We start from the raw sequence: 21,104 nt of genomic DNA on the forward strand, positions 1-21,104 counted from the left end.
GGGAAGGACCATGGATTTCCGACACTAGATGGCTACCTCATGATCTTCGAAGGGTCGGCGGACTATGACTCCAAGCACCGCCAGAAGCTTGTGCGCCATGAGGTCTATATGGCCGAGTTAGCCGCGCCTTCCTTCCTCCGATGGTCAGAGTTTGCCATAACCTTTGATCGGACCAACCACCCAGAAAGCGTCCCACAGCCGAGAAGTTACCCACTCCTGATCGACCCGATCATTGGCACGAAGCTGCTCACCAAGGTGCTGATGGATGGAGGCAATGTCCTCAACATCATGTACGCTGAAATGCTCGATGCCATGGGCATCGACCAATCGCGCATCCGACCGACTGGGGCACCTTTCCATGGCATCATCACTAGAAAGCAGGTCATACCACTTGGGCAGATCGATCTGCCCATCACCTTTGGGAATCCGACCAATTATAGGACAGAGACCCTTTTCTTCAAGGTGGTCAGGTTCCATGGGACCTAACACACCATCCTGGGACGTCCATGCTATGCGAAGTTCATGGCCATCCCTAACTACACCTATCTGAAGTTGAAGATGCTGGGTCCATGTGGGGTCATCACCATTGGCACCTCCTTCCAGCGCACCTACGAGTGCGAGGTCGAGTGCTACAAACATGCCATGACAATTGTCGCCTCCAAAGAACTTGTGGCCATCAGGGAGGAGGTCATCAAAGAAGCGCCCGACCCCAAGCAGTCGGCTGGGTCTTTCGAGCTTGTAGAGGGCACAAAGGAGGTCCTCATAGATCCCAGTGGCTCTGAGGGCAAAGTGGTGCTCATTGGCACCACACTTTCCTCCAAATAGGAAAGCGCGCTTGCCAACTTCCTCCATGCCAATAGAGACATCTTTGCATGGAGACCCTCAGACATGCTAGGTATTCTAAGAGAAGTTGCTGAGCATGCCTTGAAGATTAGGCTAGGCTCCAAGCCGGTGAAGCGACGCCTGTGTCGCTTCAACGAGGAGAAACATAGGGCCATCAGCGAGGAGATTGCAAAGCTTTTGGTAGCTGGGTTCCTCAAGGAAGTATACCACACCGAGTGGTTAGCCAATCCCGTTTTTGTACAAAAAAGAGTGGGAAATGAAGAATGTGTGTTGACTACATGGGTCTCAACAAAGTGTGTCCAAAGGATCCATTTCCTTTGCCATGCATAGACCAAGTAGTTGACTCAACCTCAGGGTGCGAAACCCTTTGCTTCCTTGATGCGTACTCTGGGTACCATCAAATCATGATGAAAGAGTTTGACCAGCTCTCGACATCTTTTATCAACCCATTTAGATTGTTCTGCTACGTCACAATGTTGTTCGGCCTGAAGAGCGCGGGGCCACGTACCAACGCTGCATGCTTAAGTGTTTTAGTGATCTCATTGGGCAGACTGTTGGGGCCTACGTGGTTGACATTGTGGTCAAGTCCAAATGGGTTGACCAAGTTGTAGCCGACCTAAAGTAGACCTTCATGAAACTTTAAGCAAACGACATCAAACTCAACCTTGAGAAATGCATTTTTGGGGTCCCAAGGGGTATGCTGCTGGGTTTTATCATCTCTGAGCATGGCATCGAAGCCAACCCAGAGAAGATCTCTGCCATCATGAGGATGGGCCTAATTCAGAACATAAAGGGGGTACAATGAGTTACAGGGTGCCTCATCGTGCTCAGCCGCTTATCTTGTGCCTCGGTGAATGAGGTCTCCTCCTCTATTAGCTTTTGAAGAAGGCTGACCATTTTGAATGGACGCCCGAGGGCTAGGAGGCACTTGACAATGTCAAGTAGCTCCTGACGAAGGCCTCGATCCTAGTCCCCTGACCAACGGGTAACCACTTCTGCTCTACATTATGGCCACCACACAAGTGGTCAACGTCGCCCTAGTAGTAGAGCAAGAAGAAGAGGGACACACCCTCAAAGTGCAACGTCCTATGTACTTCATTAGCATGGTCTTGTCCGATTCCAAGACTCGCTACCCCCAAATCCAGAAACTCCCATACACCATCCTTATTGCTAAGAGGAAGTTGCGTCACTACTTTGAGTCGCATTCGATGATGGTCGTGACATCCTTCCCTCTTGGTGAGGTCATCCAAAACTAGGATGCCATAGGAAGAATTGCGAAGTGGGCACTCGAGCTGATGGGTCAAGGCATTTCATATGCCCCTCAGAGGGCCATCAAGTCCCAAGTGCTGGCTGATTTCATTGCAGAGTGGACCGAGATCCAAATGCCTCTAGTAGTCGTCAACCAAGAGTACTGGACGATGTATTTCGATGGATCACTGATTAAGAAAGGTGCTGGTGCGGGGCTGGTCTTTGTTTCACCCCTTAGGGTATGCATGAGTTACATGGTTCACATCCATTTCCCCTCCTCCAACAATGTGGCCAAGTATGAGGCGCTCATCAACGGCCTACACATCGCCATCGAGTTGGGTATCCGATGGCTTGACGTCCAGGGCGACTACTAGCTGGTCATTGACCAAGTCATGATGGAATCAAGCTGCCACAATGCCAAGATGGCTATGTATTGCCAAGAAGTCTGCCAGCTAGAGGACAAGTTCAATAGTCTCGAGCTCAATCACATCCCTAGGTGTCTCAGCAAGGCGGTCGATGGGCTGGCTAAAACAGCGTCTGGCCGAGAGCCGATGCCGAGTTGGGTATCCGATGAATCTAGGCATTCATCAGTGGCATGGTTCACCACCCTCATGGCCACATGCTCTAGTAGCAATGTGATAGAGTCCTGGAAGACTAACCTCGCTGGTAGCTCGATGAAGCCCGCATCTGGCCACATCACGAGATGCCCTAGGATTAGGAACACAACATCAACCTCCCCCATGGCCTCCTTGATGCATTACGTGACCTCACTATCGTGGAGCAGCCCCTGGGCAAGCGTCATCCCAATGAGTTGCGCACTAGGCATCATCCCGTACAGTGGGAGGACGTGCGAAATCAGTGGCGCCACCCTCCTCGCATGATACCCCCCAATGTTGCTAGCCCCATGGAGGCCGTAGGTCTTCAGGAATGCGATGGCCTTGAGGAGGTCATGCATCCTCTTCTTCTCCTTGATTGGTGGCCCCCACGACCATGACGGTGGTACCTCTTCGATTAGACGCCTAGAGAAGACCAGCAAGGGAGCGACAAGGTTGTTCTTCATGTAGAACCAATGCGAGTGCCACCCCTTATTGGATCTAAAGAGCTGGCAAGGCATGTACTTGGCCATTTGCTACCCCTGGAGGTGGATGCCCATGCATCCCATAGGCACCGGGGTCTCTCGTCCTCTCTCCTTCTTGATTAAGGAGATAGAGAAGAAGTATCTCCATAGCTCGAAGTGGGGCTCAATCCTGAGGTACCCCTCACACATCATGATGAAGACTACAATGTGTTGGATCCCTTTGGGGTTCAAGTGTTGCAGGTCGATCTAATAGTAGTGCAGCAGACCCTAGAAGAATGGGTGGGGAGGAACCGCGAGTCCATGCTCATGGAAGGGTGCGAAGGAGACGATGTAGCCATTGGGCGGTGCCAACGCATCCTCACGGCCGGGCACAAGCTACTCCACCCATCGATCCTCCTACAGAGAAGACCATGCTTGACGAGGCCTTCCATCCATGCATGGGTAACATTGGAGTGGTACCACAAATCCATGGAGGATGGAGGCAGCTATAGAGAAGCAAAGGCGGTGGCGAGAAGCGGAAGCTATAGATGTAGGGCTCCGACGGTGGATTAGCAAGCACAACAGTTCCAAACGGTGGTGGCAGAGAAATGGAGAAGGTAAGGCTATGGTTTTGGTGTGTAAAAACGTGAAGGGGAGGCTGCTATATATAGGATAGAGCGGGGCAAGATGGAGAACCATCCACCTAGATTCACGCGCCCGCTGCGCCACATCATGTCACCTCCCTCCGAAGATCGTGTGCACGCTATCTCTGGCCGCATCCTCAAAGGACACGTCGGATGATGGTTCGCTCATTCAATGGGCCAAGAACCATCATAGGTAAGGAGGGATACAGAGCTAAAAATGCTCCTATGGCCCATTCAGGTCCAAGAGTTCGAAGGCAGGCCCACCGACGGGTCCACAGCCGCTCTGGGGCACCTTTAGAGCAAGGAGAGGAAAGGGATGGGCCCACTAGCAGCTAGTACCTGGGTGCACGAGCGCCATGGGCATCCTAGCCCATGTTCGAGTCTTGGTCGGTTCTTAGTCCATGGTTTTTCCTTGAAGAAAGGCAACGAGCCCTTGGGACTGGTCGAACAGACTCGAGAACTATATGGATTGGCCACTAAGAGTCTTGAGTCTATCACTAGCTGACCCATGCTGGAACCCATGAATGGGAAGTTAGGGCCACACTCAGACTAGCCCGTTAATAGCTCACCGAGCACCATGTTTTGTCCATTGAGGAAAAATGTGCATGGCTCAACCCCTCCGTTTTATCAAAAAACGCTTGAGGGATGATGATCACAAAGACGAGTCGACCCTCGACCGGACCCCTGCTACACGTGGGGGCATGAGGTAAGTTGGACTCACAAGGAGACCGAACATGCTATCATAGTATGATGACAGACTGATCAAATCCTAGGGGACAGAAATCAAGAAAAATCTTTCTGACCTCCCAAATCCTATGGTTACATGGCCCCAAGAAGACTAATCGCAACAAAAGGGAATCACCATCCTACCAGGACACACCGTGGGCTATAGAAAGAAGGCCAAGGCCCTCAGAGTCCCCCCATCCATAAGGGCCTCCAAAGGATTATTCTACTGCTCTACAGGCTCAGGGCTACTGTCGGGTATCGATATTAGGGATACCCAAAGCAAAGGAGTTAGCACCCACGCTGACTCCCCTTGATGGCTCGAGACGTATTAAAAGATCCTGCCTGACCCCAAGGCCACAGGCTTCGTCTTGTCCAACTTCAAGGCTATAGGCTTTGTCTTGCCTGACCCCTTAGATGTGGGCTCTGTCTCATTCGACCTTAGGGACACGGTTTCCATCTCGCCTGACCTCAAGGCCATGGGCTCTGTCTCGCCTGACCCTTTGGTTGTGGGCTTCGTCTCGCCTAACCCCTTGGGTGTGGGCTCCGTCTCTCCCAACCCTAAGGATGTGGGTTCCATCTTGCCTGACCCCTTGGGTGCGGGCTCTGTCTCACCCAAGGTCACAGGCTCTGTCTCGCCCAACCTCGAGGACATGGGTTCCATCTTGTTTGACGAGGACCCATACCACCGCCAACCAGTCTAGGTCCAAGCGTATGGGCTGGGTCAAAACTCTAACACTAGGGAAGAGGCTGGCATGCCTCGATGTAACCCATGGCCATGATGGGCCATACCTAGGGATTCACATCAAGAATAGTGCCAGACGTGCCGGTGCTGTTCTGCCTAATCCTTGTACGGATGCTGATAGGCGCGTCAGTTCACCATGACATCCACCAGGATAGAGTGGAATGCCATGACCGACAGATGATGCCGGCGCATGGCGCTAGTGATGAACAGGGCCATCCCTGTTGACATCTATAGGATCAGCGGGACCCGCATGAAGGTGAAGGACCCGACAACCCTAGAAGCCTTCTTCTCTCTCTCATTCTTCTACTTTTCCTCCTCTATAACACTCGATTTCCCTTGGTCTATAAAAGGGGAAGCAGGGTGCCCCATGGTGGGGATCCAAACATGGAAAATCAGAACACAAGAGCATGACACGAGCATACGGCTGAGCGGCAAGCAAGCTCTCAGCACCCATTCGCTCCTTTCACCAGAGACTTGGGATCCTCTCCCTCTCTCGCCTATTTGTAACCCCTATTGCAAACCAATTGCTGGTAACACGAGCAATAGTGAACTGGACATAGGGACATTCCGCCCAAATCAGTATAAACTCTTGTGTCCTCCGAGCAAACCATCCGAGCTAGACGCACAAATACAAATTTACTCATCGGTGGTCCGAAAACACTGACATAGTGGCAGATGCCCTATCCCGACGAGACACCACAGAACCTTCACTACTAGTGCTGTTAGAAATTACCTTCCAATATTTGACAAACTCAAAGTAGAAATAGCTGCCAATGAAGAGACCGGCAATTTAGTAGCCTCCATCACTAAAGGGAATCTTTCACCATCATGGAAATTTGAGGATGGCCTCATCCTTTACAAATAGTGGGTACACATCCCTTCAACCTCTCCAATTCTACAACATGTACTCCATGCCATCCATGATGTTACATATGAAGGATTAGAAAAAACACTCCATTGATTTTGTCTGACTTTCCACACTCCTAAAGTTAAGCAGACAATCCAACAATTTGTCAGTGACTGTATGGTATGCTAGCACAATAAAACAGAATATCTCCATCCTATAGGATTACTTCAACCACTACTGGTTCCAGAACAAATTTGGGATTTATAGAGGCCCTACCCAAGCTGGGAGGTAAATTTGTCATACTCACATTGGTGGATCGCTTATCCAAATATGCTCACTTGATCCTCTGCCACATCCATATTCAGCAACAATAGTAGCTCAAAGTTTCTTCTCAGAAATTGTCAGATTACATGGGTTGCCACACTCTATTGTTAGTGACAAAGATGTATTTACTAGCAGATTTTTGACGGAATTATTCTGATTGTTAGGAGTGAAACTACAAATGACATCGGCCTACCATCCGTAATCCAATGGGCAATCAGAGGTAGTCAACAAAATTATCACAATCTACCTACGATGCTTAACTGGTGATAAACCAAAATGGATTAGATGGCTTCCTTGGGTGGAATTTTGCTACAACATGGCATATCAGCAATCCATAGAACAACACCGTTTAAACTGGTTTATGGAAGGGATCCACCACACTTGAAATCATACAATCTAGGTGATGCTACAATTCAGTTAGTCGATGACTTACTAACAGAACTTGAGAACTTTCTGGAGCAGACCAAAGCTCACCTCCAATGGTCCTAGGACTATTACAACAAGCATTATTATAGCAAGCATACTAATCCGACATTCCAGATAGGCGACAGGGTATGGCTCAAACTGATGACTCAATCGGTAGTAGCCATTTCCACCCTACATAAAGGCAAGTTAGCTCCTAAATACTTTGGTCCCTTCTAGATCAGTGAATGCATCAGCTCAATTGCTTATCGCCTAAATTTACCTACCAAGGTTTAGATTAACAATGCCTTTCATGTGATCACGCTTAAGAAGTACTAGGGTAAACCGTTGTAACACCCTAGTGTTAAGCTTGCACTTTGCACTTGCACTTGCATTTGCATGAGCATAAGCATCACTCATTCATTCATGAGCACTCTATGTTATCACATGTGATGCTTAATTATACATGTATTTGCTTGTGATCATTGTTGCTAATGAAAGTGAGTGTTGTTTGGTCATTAAAACACCTTAGACACACTTAGGATGGAAAATGGAACCATGTTTGTATTCATGATCTAGCCCAATTATGCTTCTAAGTGTTGGTTTACTTTGAAATGCCTTTTTCATGATGCTAGTTTGACCAAAGTTGAACAATAGCTTAGAGAGCTTGCATGGCTATGGGACCTTAATAAAAGTTGTAGCTTACCTTATGTGGAACAAACTTTGTTTAAGGGCCAAGAGCTAATTCAGTGCCTAACATGGTCAAATAGAGCTCATAAAAATCAATGAAATGTTGTTTGGGAAACTTAGAAATTTTCTAAGTCTAAACCGATTTACAGTTTTCATGTACCCTACTTGGAGCATTGCAGTTTGAAAACCATGGCAAATTAGATGAAACTTTCTAAAGGAAAGTTGTAGTACTCACATTTCTCTACAATTTCTATTAGTGGTCTTTTTGATATATCGAACTGGATTAGGAGATATAGAGGTGCAAAGTTGGCTCATCAGATGGCCTGATCGGCACTTAGCCGATTTCAAAACCGGTCATTGTGGTAGACCGGCACCAGGGATTGCCCACCACGTAGTGCTGCATGCCTACTATGTCCCCATGTTAAGAGGGAGAATGAGCCGGGCATGACCTCACCCACGCTCACTCTCACCCTTACTCTCTTCCTCCCTCGTTCACATCGCTAGAGCAAGCCACCGCACCACGTCATCGCCACCGTACCCTCGTCGACCGAGCATGCCACCACTATAGCACTACCACCCAATCCGTCTCGCACGTAGCTCTACCATGACCAACTCCACCTCCCTAAGCTGCTAGCGCCACCATTCGAGCTCAGGTGAGGCCACATTATGCCACCGCCATCGCCGCCATGGTCGTGGTGCATCACTGAGCTTGAGCTCGCCCATGGCCGGCCCCAACTAGTGCCTCTTCGACCCTCCTCTCCCTTAGTTTGCCTTCACCATAGGTCCTAGAGGCTAGTGTCAGAGCCCATTGAACCGCTACCGCCTCGTCGGCACCGGAATGCGCATCCACACCGTGCATGCCTGCCATGGCTGCGAGCACGAGCTCGCCATGGCCAAACCTAACCGGTCCCCTTCTCTCCTTCTTATGCTCATTTCTGCACCGCCTTGAGCCCTAGTACCTTAACCCTAAGATGAGTGCATGTCGCTGATAGTCACCTCATCAGAATGGCAAGCACCGCCATCATGCACTGGGCACCGCCCGACTCTGCCCATGCGGTCGAACCACACCATTGCTCAACCATGGCCCGATCCGAACCCTCGCTCTCCGCTAGAGTCCCCTAGAGCCATAGATGAGCTTAGGCGAGCCCACCATTATCGTGCTACTGCCCACCATGGCCATCGTTGAGCTAGCTCTGGCGAGCCTCTAAGCTAATCGTGAGTACCAGTCGACGTGGGACGGCGAGTAGAGTCTGATGGTGAAGATGTTACCGCCGGTGACCTCGATGTCACCGAGATATCGCCGATCAAAGCTCTTCCCTATTTTGGTGCTAATGACATGTGGGGCCCATTAACCCATGGGACCCAGCTGTCGGCGCCTATGGGTGTACTGTGCTCGGGTGCATCTAGTATTTTGGGGTTATTCACTGATTTAGTTTATTTGTTTTCAGATTTTGAATGCAATCTTGCAAAAATCACATCTTGAGCTAGGAGTGTCCAAATGGAGTGAACCAAATTTTGTTAGCTTCATCTTGAAATGCACTATTTGATAAAAATATGAAACTTTCTATTTGGAGTAGTTTTCTATGTGAATTAAATTAAGTTGGATAAGTGTTTTCAAAAAGGCCTTTATCTTGTAAAATGCATAACTTGAGTTCGAAATATGAGAAAAATGTGATCCCAATTTTGCTAGTCTTGTTTTGATATGTTGTAGCTAGGAAAAATATGAAACCCACAGTTGACATGCTTGGGATATGATTTCTTATTTTGGCTTAATGAAATGCTAGTTCTTGTGAAATTAATCATGGTAGATTTATGTAACCTATGGACATAAATTAATTTTCATAGTATACTGGTGTCATAATGAATATAAGAAAAAATAGTAAATCTATTGCTTGACACATTTTACTATGCTAAGTATGTTTAAGTGGCTATAAAGCATGTAACTTGTAATTTTTGTAGAGGTTGTTGTGCTTGTTCAAATGGCATGAAATTTTAACAGCAGTCTCTTGAGAGCATGTATAAGCTGCTGTAATTTTTACAGCATTTTCTGTGCAATAGAAGTAGAAGTTCCAATTTTCATCCAAATTAAATAAATTAATAAAGGCTTATATAGAATTGATTTAGGTCCAACCATTATACCTTTCAACATGTTGGTGACATATATAATCTGTTGGTATAGTTGGTTGTGACCAATTTTTATTGGGTATATGCAGTTATACATTTATTGCTCTATAATTCAATTGCATCTAGTCCTTAAATTGTTTGCTTTGTTTGAGCATGATGCTTGTTAAATTAGATGATTAGGCTAATTAAGATAAGTTGTTAGCTGCAGGTGATAGACATCTTAATGATGATGAACAACTCTATCTTAGGTTGCTAAAACATGGTGAGTGTATGTTGCTTTACTAGAGAGGAGATATGCACCTACTTAGTAAACTAAAAGTTATCTACTAGAGAAGAGATATGCGCTTACTCAAATAAAGCAAAGTAATCTTGCCATCATCTTGTTATGTTGTTGCTAAAATGTATATGCATTTTGTCATACCATACTTACACTTCATCCCTTGTGCATTCGCTATATTTATCTATACCTTCATACATATAGGATCGCCAGAGGGGATAACGCTTCTGGAATTCGAGGCAGTGAGAGAGAAGGACCAGCAGAAGACCCAGCCATAGGAAGTTCTAGAAGGCAAAGAATTTGTCCCGAAAGATTTACTTGAGTTGACGAACCATAAGCCCTCGTCTTACTTGAAAGGCAAGCCCTGGAGCATTCTAAGCCTCCCATGTTTTATAAATATCAACTTGAGTCCTTTATGTTTGATGCATTAGGTTATTGGAGTTGATTGAAACCACTTGATGCATATAATTTCCTTGTCCCAAAATATACCTTGAACCCTATGTAGGTCTAGGATCGAATATATGCTTAGCCATGCTTAGTCAATAGAAGTCGGGTGATTTCCTGTCACCTACGAGATATAGGTGGATACCAAATCACGATTGACTATATTTGCTATTGTGTAAAAGAACCATGGGATGATGTAAATGGAGGCCAGACAAAGTCTATGTAGTAGGGGAAACTAATGTGATTTTGTCTGTGCCGATTAAGGACCGCATTATTGTTGGTCCTTGGTCATTTTGAACACATGCCTCTCACTTAGCTGGCCAGATAACTCATTCCGACTGTGAAGCCGAGTAGCTCCACTCAGGTCGGGCCCTGTTCTATAAAAGTGTGCACTCTAGATGGTAGCAAGGATGTGCGTGGAGCCAGACATGAGCCCAAGGGTAGGCTGGGCCTGACCATCCCGGCAGCTGGTTGTCCCTGGTTGTGCGGCGCTGATCGAACCTGCGAAATATGTACCTGAGTTGTATCAAAGGTGACCTAAGACTACCTTGGCATAGGTATATCTAGGTTTGTTTTTGGAATACTGCCTAGCTGGTTGCAATCGATTCAAATCACTGTCTCTCCTAGATAGTGAGAAACTTGACTGAGCTTCTCTCTATCGTAGTGATTAATGGCAAGTGGAATGGTTATGTGGATGATAAAATAATTGGCTATGGTTACTATTGTTATGCTATTTAATTATATAACACATGTTTGGCATATCTTAGTTGCTAATCTAGAGATGAATAGCTATAATTAACTTGGTGACCGAATTATAAAATGTGTAGTTCAACTAGTAGCTTTTTATGCAAAATGATGTCAAGCTAGCTCCACTTATAAAGCCTTGCATGATCCTTGGTGTCACTTTATTTTTTGTTCATGATGGGTAAGTCTAGCTGAGTACCTTCTCGTACTCAGGGTTTATTTCCCACTTGTTGCAGATGGTACTATATACCATGGGTATTGCAACGATTGCTTCTCTCCCACCGTGGACGAGGAGTAGGGCCACATGTAAGGCTCTTCTATGTAGTCTTATCTATGATGCTTTTGTTAGACTTGATCACAAGCTAACATGTATTTGAACAAGTGGGTGTAATGTTGGTTTTAAAACTATTTTGCTTCCGCTATTGCAGTTGAACTTGGTATTGTAATAACTATATTTGAACTTCGATGTATGTTGAAGTACTTGAGAACTTATGTAACATGTGGCTTGTATGTTGAATCATGTATGATCTTGGTTGTATGTTGGATTATTTGAGATCCTTCGTGATACTCGACGGACTATCGGGTTTATATGGGCTTAAGTATGATAGTGCGATCGCTCCGGTGGTTGCCATTGTACTTGTGCTCTTATAAATTGGTCAGTTCTACCACAACTGCCTTCAGAGCCACCATAGATACCAACAATGCACAACGGAGTTGCCATCCAGCAACTAGAACTTATGCTCAAATCTCAATTACACTAAGGATAGCTTCAGGTCTTAATCAAATGGAAGAACTAGCCAGCTATAGAATCTTCATGGGAAAACTCTAAACTCTTCTAGAAGGTCTATCCAAACTTTTAGCTCGAGGATGAGCTGATTCTCTAGGTGGGGAGAGATGTGATGGATTGACAAAACCTATACCCGAAGGAGACAACATGACAAGGCTACATGCTAGTTAATTAGTGAAGGGCAATAGGCCCAGTTGTTATAGATTTAATCTAAATAGATGGTTAGTCTCTTGGTCTAGGCCCATTAGCAATTGTAACCCCCTTATATATATACTAGCCATTGCTGCCCGCGCTTCGCTGCGGGTGATTTGCTTGGTATAGGAAACCTCATATTGCTAATATGTTTTCTCATCATATTAGTACTTAAGGCTGGTGAGGTTGGTTGTCATTACATGGTGCCTATTCTAGTGGAAAGAAGTATTTGATGGAGTTGGGTTCAAGCAACTAACGCACTTAGATTTGAAGTACAACATTGGATAGCATTACATTATAGGCAAAAATAGGGAAACTAAAACACAAATACTTTCCCTAACGGGAGGGTTTACAAAAAGTGATTCAGGATTCACTGTTCTTAGGTGAATCTACAACACGCGTCCAATAACTACAGGATGACAACAACGACAAGAGGAGCATCCCAAAGCAACTAATCCACCTTGAAACCACGCAGCTTGACTCCTATGCTCGGTGGCTTCTTTTATTGTACTGGATATGGATCTGCAACTTCTCGCGCTAATGTTTGAGTGAGAGGAACTAAGGGGTCTGCTTCTAACACTTCTGAAGGTGGAGGCGCCGGCAGTTCCACATCAACGGTTCTCCTTGTTTCAGTTGGGTGGATAGGGATCCCCTCCAAGATCGGGGCATCCCGCATTTCATCAACCAGCGCCCTCCTGCTTGGCCCTAGTAAACAAATAGGCCTCACCCAGTTGATGAACATGCCGATCTTCGGCCTCCTTCAGAGCTTCTGACATTGCAGCCTCCCGGCTCTCAGCAGCTGCAGCACTGGCATGCACTTCGGCGAGCTGCACCTAGAGCATCCGAGTGAAGATCTCGGCTTCTTCGGCAGCGCCGGAGGCACGCCCTCAACTCTAAGGCTTGCCGGTCATACTGCTTCATCCAGAGCAAGCAGGTACGTGGTTAAGTGCACCACGGTAGGACTATCTTCTTGCGCATCACGACCTTGCAAAGCCTCCATGCGAGCCATCCATGGCCGCCGATTCCTATCCAAGGGTGGAAAGAACTTCATGGGGGTACGGGCAACGGGCTCTTCATAGAGCTGGCAAAGGTACCGCAAAGCTTTGCGGGCCACAACCTGGTAAGTGTCGGTGAAGCTAAATCCGGTTGCGGTCACACTCCAGCCTTCGGTGATGTCGGGGAACTCTTCACTCTTCCCAATGTAAACCGTAACCTCACACCGATCGGTGCCATGTTTTTGATACTCACGGCCCTCATACTCGGGACGATACTTGATTCCGAGCTTTTGCAGGGTGGCGTGCAGGATTCTAGGAAAACCCTGAACGTTTAGGCAGTAACTACTAACCCAGGTTCCTGCCATTTCTGGTCGTGGCTACAAAGAAGGGCCAAGTAAAAAGCTTGCTCAAAGAGAAAACCTAAGCGAACTAAAGTGCGACGAGTGGTGGTACCAATGGCCAAGGCAGGCTTTGCTTATAAAGGCCGAGCGGTCTGTGGGCCTGGCGTGGTTCACTAGGGTTCTTGCGCGGGATTACTACGAACGAATCGACCAGATTTCACTCGTTCGAGGCGAGCGACGTGTGGTGCCATTACTGAGTAGTACGACTGTAGGGCAAGGGTCCGACAAGAGCGTAGAAAAGGGGTACAAGGAGGCATGGGTCACTATTGACGTGGCTCATGGGCGAGCGCGGAGCACAACGGCACAGTGTAGACCTAACTATGTAACAAGCACGAGTAGGCCATGCAGACTACGGCACGTGTGACACCTATGGATGGCGTAGCTGCTAGTAATATGGGATAACAATGCACAAACAGGCCATGCATTAATGCACGTCCTATGCGTTTGAGGTGAGCGATGTCTGAGGCCATTAAAGACTAATACGGTTGTAAGACAAGGTTCCGACAAGAACTCAAAAAAGAGTGCTACCGGCTAAGGCAGGGTCTGCTTATAAAGGCAGAGCGGTCTGTGGTCTTGGCGTGGTTCACCAGGGTTTCTACGTGTGATCACTATGAACAAATTGACCAAATTCCACGCGTTCGAGGCGAGTGACGTGCGGTGCCATTACTGAGTAGTACGATTGCAGGGCAAGGGTCCGACAAGAGTGCAGAAAAGGGGTACGAGGGGACGTGGTTCACTACTGACGCTACTAACGTGTCAACGCGGACCACGAAGGTACAGCGCGAGCATATTTCTGTAACAAGCAGGCGTAGGCCATGCACATAACGACATGTGTGGCACCTAAGGATGGCGTGTCTACTAACAATACGACACAATAATGCGCGTGCTACGTGGCTACACCTCAACTAACCACCTAGGTATGTAGTAGAATTTACAAGATTCTGTTCTCTGTGCCAGCATGCTGGCACTTACTGGGCCTCATCATTGTATACATATAAGTATATAGTTCCATTGATGCGCACGTTCGTGTGTTCACCAGAACGAAGTACATTGTACCGGCCATTAAGGACTAATACGGTTGCAAGACAAGGTTCCGACAAGAGGGAAAAAAGCGCGAGGAGACTTGGGTCATGGTAGGCGTAACCGCAAGCGACGCTAAGCACAAAGCCATTATGGTAGATGTAGTAATGGCGATCAACCTCAACCACCGACCATCCTGGGAGTAACGTGGCCATGCATGTGTCCTAAATCGTAGCAGTTTAAATGGTCGTGCATGGTCCTGCATATTACTTAGAAACTACCACAACGTCCCGACGAGTGCATACTACCTAGGTACTATTACAAATAGTACAGCTTGGACGGTGAATCGTTTTTATCTGATGGTAAGGAGAAGCGACATTAAATGTGTCCACCAACCACAACCACCGTTCCTCGCGCTTCGTTGCGGGTGATGTACTTGTTGTAAGAGATTCGAAGCGTTCCAAGTAGAGAGAGAGTACAACTAAGTGGCAAATGCCTTAACCTCTTTAGCGAGACGGCTAGACGATTTTTAGTACTAAGAAAAAGCACTGGAAAGTTCGGCCGGTAGAACCAGAGGGCTCCTGGCTACGTTAATGGCTTGTCACGGAACGGCCTCTAAGGAAAAAAAAATTGGGCCCGCAAAGCTAGGTCTGGCCCATTGGGCTTGTAGGGTTCCTGTCCCAGCGAGGTAGCGTGAGTCAAAGACCGGTCGCATCTTCTCCCAATCTCGCTGGGTTCGCAAGGCGGCCACACGCCGATGCCTCCAACAACACTCGCTTCGTCGTCTCCGCCGTGGTGCACGCCACCATGGTGGCACCGGCCGCGCGCCTCGTGGCCCGCCGCCTCCTCGGCCTTCGCTTCCGCGTCTGGGTCGGAAGTAATCGGCCGTCGTCTAGCCTCGTCTCCGGTTAGCCCTCTTCTCTCCCAAACCCTACCCCCACTATTTCCCCTAGACTAATCGTCTGATGTCCTCTGCGGGAAACTTTCCTTCCAGATCGCCGCAGCCTCTGGGGGCTCTGTCTCCAGCACCAGGGCCTTCTCCACTGGCTCCTAACTACGTGAGCACTTCTCGGATGCATTCCCCCCGCGTTTGCCTGATCTGTTTAGCGGTTGATAGGTCGGTGAGGTGGCAGACTGGCAGTAATGGGACTATATACTGGTAAGGCATCTGTTCAGTTTCTTTGCATAATCCATGATCTCCTAGCAAGGAGTATCGACTAAAGGAATTACTTTCTGGAATAGGGAACTTATTTAAGCAGGCCACATGAAAATAGAGTTTTGGTCAGCATAGAGTATCGACTAAAGGAACGATTTGTGCATGGCAAAATTTAAGCACAGCATCAGTGGCAGCGATCAGTGAAGCAAAGGTAGCTAATAAATTCCATGGAAGTTATATTATTATATCCTTTATATTGTAGCACTCCAGGGAGGCAAAGATTAACCTCTATGTGAATCGAACGAAGATGAATAATGTAGTCATGGAGAAAAGAGCTTTCGTGTTTTGCTATAACCTGAAAGTGATTTTGAGAATGTGGATACATTTTTTTTTCCAGCAAACTTCACGGCTTTGATTGGGCAGCAAATGCCATACAAGTAATCTTTAGCTTTGCCATTACCAATTTAGAGCATTTGCTAAAAAGTGCACTTGCTGGTGTTTAAGTAGCTGGACATGAAACCACACTACAATTAGTGAATCAAATTAAAAAATTTCAATTTTGAATTCATGGCCGATTCTTATCCAATCTTTATTATACCTGAATTTCTCTGAGTGCATGAGTGCTTCTCTGTTCTCTCAGGTCTTATTCAATGATTTCTTAGCCACTTTACCACTAGGAACATGATTCGGTGCATACTATTGATATATGAGATTGATCAACTGGTTATTGATGTAAGAATGACCACTTTACCTATGCTCAAAATTCAAGGTATAATAGTGTGAATATTTTTTTTCCCTGATTTTTCTCTCCAAACTGTGCAGGTTTGCAAAGAATTCTTTCCAAACTTATCCATTGGATATAAAGATCCTCGTGTCCGACTCCATGTTGGTGATGGTATGTTGAAAAGCTGGTGCCTGGTGGTATTTTATATGATTGTGATAGGTTGTAGGATATGCCACTATTGTTTATAGCCTCAGACATATCGTTTTCTGCAGGTCTTGATCTCTTATAGTTCATAGTATACTTGCTTTTGTTTTGCAGCTGTTGATTTCCTGAGGAATTCTCCTGAAGGAAAATATGATGCTATTATTGTCGATTCATCAGATCCAATTGGTGGGTTCTTGCTATCACATATTTTAGTAATAAGAAGTATAGAACTCTCTTGTACATTCGTTTATCACTTCATCCACATGTCATTCTTGATAAGGTTGCTTCTTGTTGATTTCTTTTGTTATCCTGTTATCTACAATAGCTGGTTTAGTATGCATGGGCACATTTGGAATGCAATATTTCATATGAAATTGTTCATTTACATGTGAGGGAACTTTTGTGGTGGTTCCAAACATAACCTCGCTATACCTAGTTGATTTGCACCTGTGGCCTTTTTTAAAAAAAACTAATATGCATTCGTAAAATCCACTTAATTGATACCTTTTGTCTGCACACTGTTTTAAATTCCTTTCATACTAATTATTACAGGGCCAGCATAGGAACTCGTGGAGAAACCATTTATTCAGACAATTGCTAGAGCTTTGAAGCCTGGCGGTGTTCTTTGTAATCTTGCTGAGAGCATGTGGCTGCACACACATCTAATCCAGGATATGCTTGCTATCTGTCAACAGACATTCAAGGGTGCCGTGCACTATGCCTGGACAAGTGTTCCAACATATCCCAGGTATTATGCACTAATATCCCAGGACATGCCTATTGTACAATGACCACAGGAACATTTTGTTTCAACAAGCTCAGCAACTGTTCAGGAAGGTTTTCTTGAAAAAAATGCACCTGCTGGTGTCTAAGTAGCTAGACATGAAACCACACTCCATTTAGTGACTCAAATTAAAACTTACCAATTTTTAATTCATGGACGATTTTATATCCAATCTTTATTGTAGCTGATTTTTTCTGAGTGCACGAGTCCTTCTCTGTTGTCTCAGGTCTTATTCAATGATTTCCTAGGTACCATAAATTCAGGGCCTGGCTCTGTTCAGTTGGCTGAAAAAATGACCGCTGCTGATGCTGATGCCCGTGCGTAACCGGCGGCGGCGGTTCCGCATGGAGGTAAGAACCGGCTGCTGTGGCTGCATATTGAACCTAGGGATTGTGATGGCACGACACACGGAGGCAACGCTAACCGGCGGCTGCTGTGCAGGGAGGCTCAAATGGGAAGGCCACGCCTACGACCGCAGCGGTGCTCGCCACAGGCTATAGGTGCTCATGTAAGTTTCTGGCTCCTCTTGCTTGGAATTTTACAAGAGTGCTAGCTAAGTCCACTGTTTTCGTGCCCCATGCCAGTAATTGTTGGGTGAATTTTGGCGTTGCGCATGTTTGTATTTGCCATTCCAATAGATGTTTATGGCAGGGCTTCAATTGCCAGCGCCAGGCGCGATCACAATCGCAGTCAACAAATAGATCTTTTGTACCTAACACCACACACAACTAATTTTCATTGGACATAACACAAGAATGGACAGTGGGTGTAACATACGAAGAACTATTTCTAACCAAAAAGGAAACTACAAACCCAAGGGGTAGTCCCTCTCAAAACAACTGTTCAGTGCCTAAGCAGCTAGGAAAAATGCTTCTTGTTGATCCCACGATGGTCGTTAGTTAGGGTGGCTGCCTCAACGCCGGCGGTGGCAGCAGCACCATCAGTACCTGGCACTGTCGCCACCAGAGGTGGTGCCGGCAGCACTCCTGGTACCTCGGTGCACACGAGGGGTGCGAGGAATGGAGCACACCTTCGGCCGTAGTCTGCAGCGATCACCCTGATGGTGGCTATGTCGAGGTGGATGCGAAGGTGGTCAGGGATGGCAGGGCGCTGGACGTCCGGGAAGTTGAACTTACGTTGTCTGGGGAGGCACTCACCATAGAAGCAGAACATGGCGGCATCATATGCCAGAGCCGCCTCAAGGGCATGCCTAAACCTGCCGATCCAGAGCCTGAGTCGTGTGTGTGGGATGCGGATCTCCGTAGCCCAGCTGCCCCAACTCCGCTCTCGTACGCCCGTCCAGCCTAGGCCCTTCTGTGGGCGACGGCGGTTGGACATTGTTGGCACCGTAGCGAGATGCCCTCCGCGGTGCTGTTGGGAACGTCCCCTCTTTGCTGGTGCTATGTTGCTGGTTGGCGTGGCTGCTGCGGGCATAGCTCACCACCTGCAGTGTGCAAGAAACTTGAGCGAGGGCAGAGTGGTGGTGTTGAGTGGAGACGAACAGGAGAGAGGGTGTGTTTTTAAACGCGCGTTCAGAGACAGGCCGGTGTACTGGTACCTGCCTGGCCAATTACTGAAGTACGAAGTAAAAAAACGGAGGGGACCATATTTCGATGTTTTGTAAGCACTGACTGGACCCTGAACCTACTGGTGTGATTGTGCTAGATTCTCTCCTCAGATAGTAAATGCATACACACATCGTTTCAGGATTCTATAGGTTGTTTTATTTGCTGGCAAACGTAGTTTTCTGGGTTTGTTCTTGTTCCTATGCTTGCTACTTGCAAGGCATTAGGACCTGCACCTCTTAGATCACAGTGGTTATTAGCACACAAGGTAAGTGGTGTTCTGATAAAGGTTTTTGGCGTGGGTGTATTGAGAGTGTTTCAGCCGGCGTTAATTTAGTTGTTCCGTTTTCTTGTATTTGTAAACAACTGATTAGAGGACCACTAAAATGAGCTGTCATTGGCCAGGCTCCAATGTGGCTGGGCATATTACCAGAGAATATATCTGGATTAGGGTGCGGTACTGCCGTTCCAATATAGAATATATGTCATCACAAGCACCCAACACACATATTTATCTCAAGGTGGCAAATAAGGCCATTGGACAGTACATATGCGAGAACACGCAAAACCAAAAGTACACACATAGGTAATTAGCAACACACATGCTAGAATAGCATAGGAGCCTAAGCATTGCTAAACAACATCTCGGAGACCGAGACTCTAGGTGGATGGAATGAGGCATGGGCTTCTAGCTGCACATGTGCTGGTATTAGCGATGAAATATTCGCTGGATGCTACATAGCATTGTGCCATAGCACTAAGTTACAGCGTGCTCACGAGACTGGTAGGATAGCATAGGGCTTTAGATGTAGCACCTCCGGACTTCCTAGAGAGCTCTGGTGACTGTGTCCCTGGCAGGGAGTGCATAAGTACAGGTTAGCGAGTCATTCGGAAGGAAACAGAAGAGTGTTTGGGACCAGGCGCAAACCAAGGAGCATGCATACCTTTAAAGACTCCCAGAAGGGATGTACATAGGGGTGCTCTCCAGGACAAGGCTGAATAGCTGTTCGACAAGCTGGACATACCGTGGGTCTGGTCCAGGACAGGGCTCTGCTCCAATGGACGTAAGAGGAGCCGCTAACGAAAGGATATCACCATAGCTTGAACAGATGGAGCCGAGGTGGTCAAGAAGTTTTTTATGAGATTTCAATAGATTGTCCGTCTGTACGCGCAGCATATCATACCTGGTCTGAACAAGCTGGGACCAGGACATGAAGTGGTTCAGTTGCCTGTATGTCTCCTTAAAGGCAGGATAAGTTAGATCATTGATGCAAATATTCAGCCTCGCTATAAAATAGCAGATTGCTTGCTCAGAAACACTTTCTTGTGCCTTATATTCGGTCATGCAAGGGATGTTGTGGAAGGTCTGAACTTCCGGTAAGCCCTTGCTGCCCGGTTGGGAAGGAAGCTCAATGCTGAGCCAGTGTAACATCATAATGGGCCAAGTGGGCCCAATCCAATTTCAGTATGGGCCGGCGCTACTGTAGCAGAGGGTGTCGGATACTGCAGCAGCTGGGCTCCAGGCTAATGTTCACCGGAACACTGTTCATCCGAAAAATGGGCCGGTCAAATTCGGAGTACTGTTCACGCGGTACTGTAGCGTCGCGAAAACACTGTGCAACCAGGTTTAGTACCGTACTGGAAATCTTGAAATCGCCGGATCAACTTAAATACCAGGCCCAGGAACGCGTAGTAACCTTCGGTTAACCGTTTTGAACGAAGCGAGGACGAAAGTTCAAACGGGTTGCTACGCGGGTGGGACCACTCCTAGGAAGAGTGGGCCTGGGCCATGTATGTCGGGACTGGACGTTACATTTGGTATCAGAGCCGACTCTCGAGGTTTCACAGGCACGTGGGGACAACTGCGCGGGTATGTTGTGTGCATGTGCGTGGATCCGTCGTGGTCACGGCATGGCATACACATGCGCCGGCACGGGGCCACACAAACGTGTTGAAGAGAGGCGGATCCTGGGGTAAATGTCCCGAAAGGGTAAGCTGATCTGGTATTCGACGGGGACGTCGAATCTTTAGGGGGGATGATTGTAACATCCTAACGGGCCAAGTGGGCCCAATCCAATTTCAGTATGGGCCGACGCTACTGCAGCAGAGGGTGTCGGGTACTGTAGCAGATGGACTCCAGGCTACTGTTCACCGGAACACTGTT

The 21,104-nt window shown here is 47.2% G+C and overlaps 2 protein-coding genes and 1 pseudogene across 2 annotated transcripts; 2 read left to right on the forward strand and 1 right to left on the reverse strand.

Annotated features, from left to right (window-relative positions):
* The first annotated feature begins 522 nt into the window (after positions 1 to 522).
* Positions 523 to 825, forward strand: LOC136465581 (uncharacterized). The gene has a single exon (XM_066464256.1). The coding sequence runs from the start codon at positions 523 to 525 to the stop codon at positions 823 to 825; it is 303 nt and encodes a 100-aa protein (XP_066320353.1).
* Positions 826 to 888: 63 nt separating this feature from the next.
* Positions 889 to 17,382, forward strand: LOC136465582 (spermine synthase-like; annotated as a pseudogene).
* An 851-nt stretch (positions 17,383 to 18,233) lies between these two features.
* LOC136465583 (ethylene-responsive transcription factor ERF015-like) lies at positions 18,234 to 18,713 on the reverse strand. The gene has a single exon (XM_066464257.1). It carries the CDS (start codon positions 18,711 to 18,713, stop codon positions 18,234 to 18,236), a length of 480 nt encoding a protein of 159 aa, XP_066320354.1.
* Positions 18,714 to 21,104: the final 2,391 nt, after the last annotated feature.

Source organism: Miscanthus floridulus, chromosome 7, assembly GCF_019320115.1.
Source record: "Miscanthus floridulus cultivar M001 chromosome 7, ASM1932011v1, whole genome shotgun sequence".
In the NCBI taxonomy this organism is placed as follows: domain Eukaryota; kingdom Viridiplantae; phylum Streptophyta; class Magnoliopsida; order Poales; family Poaceae; genus Miscanthus; species Miscanthus floridulus.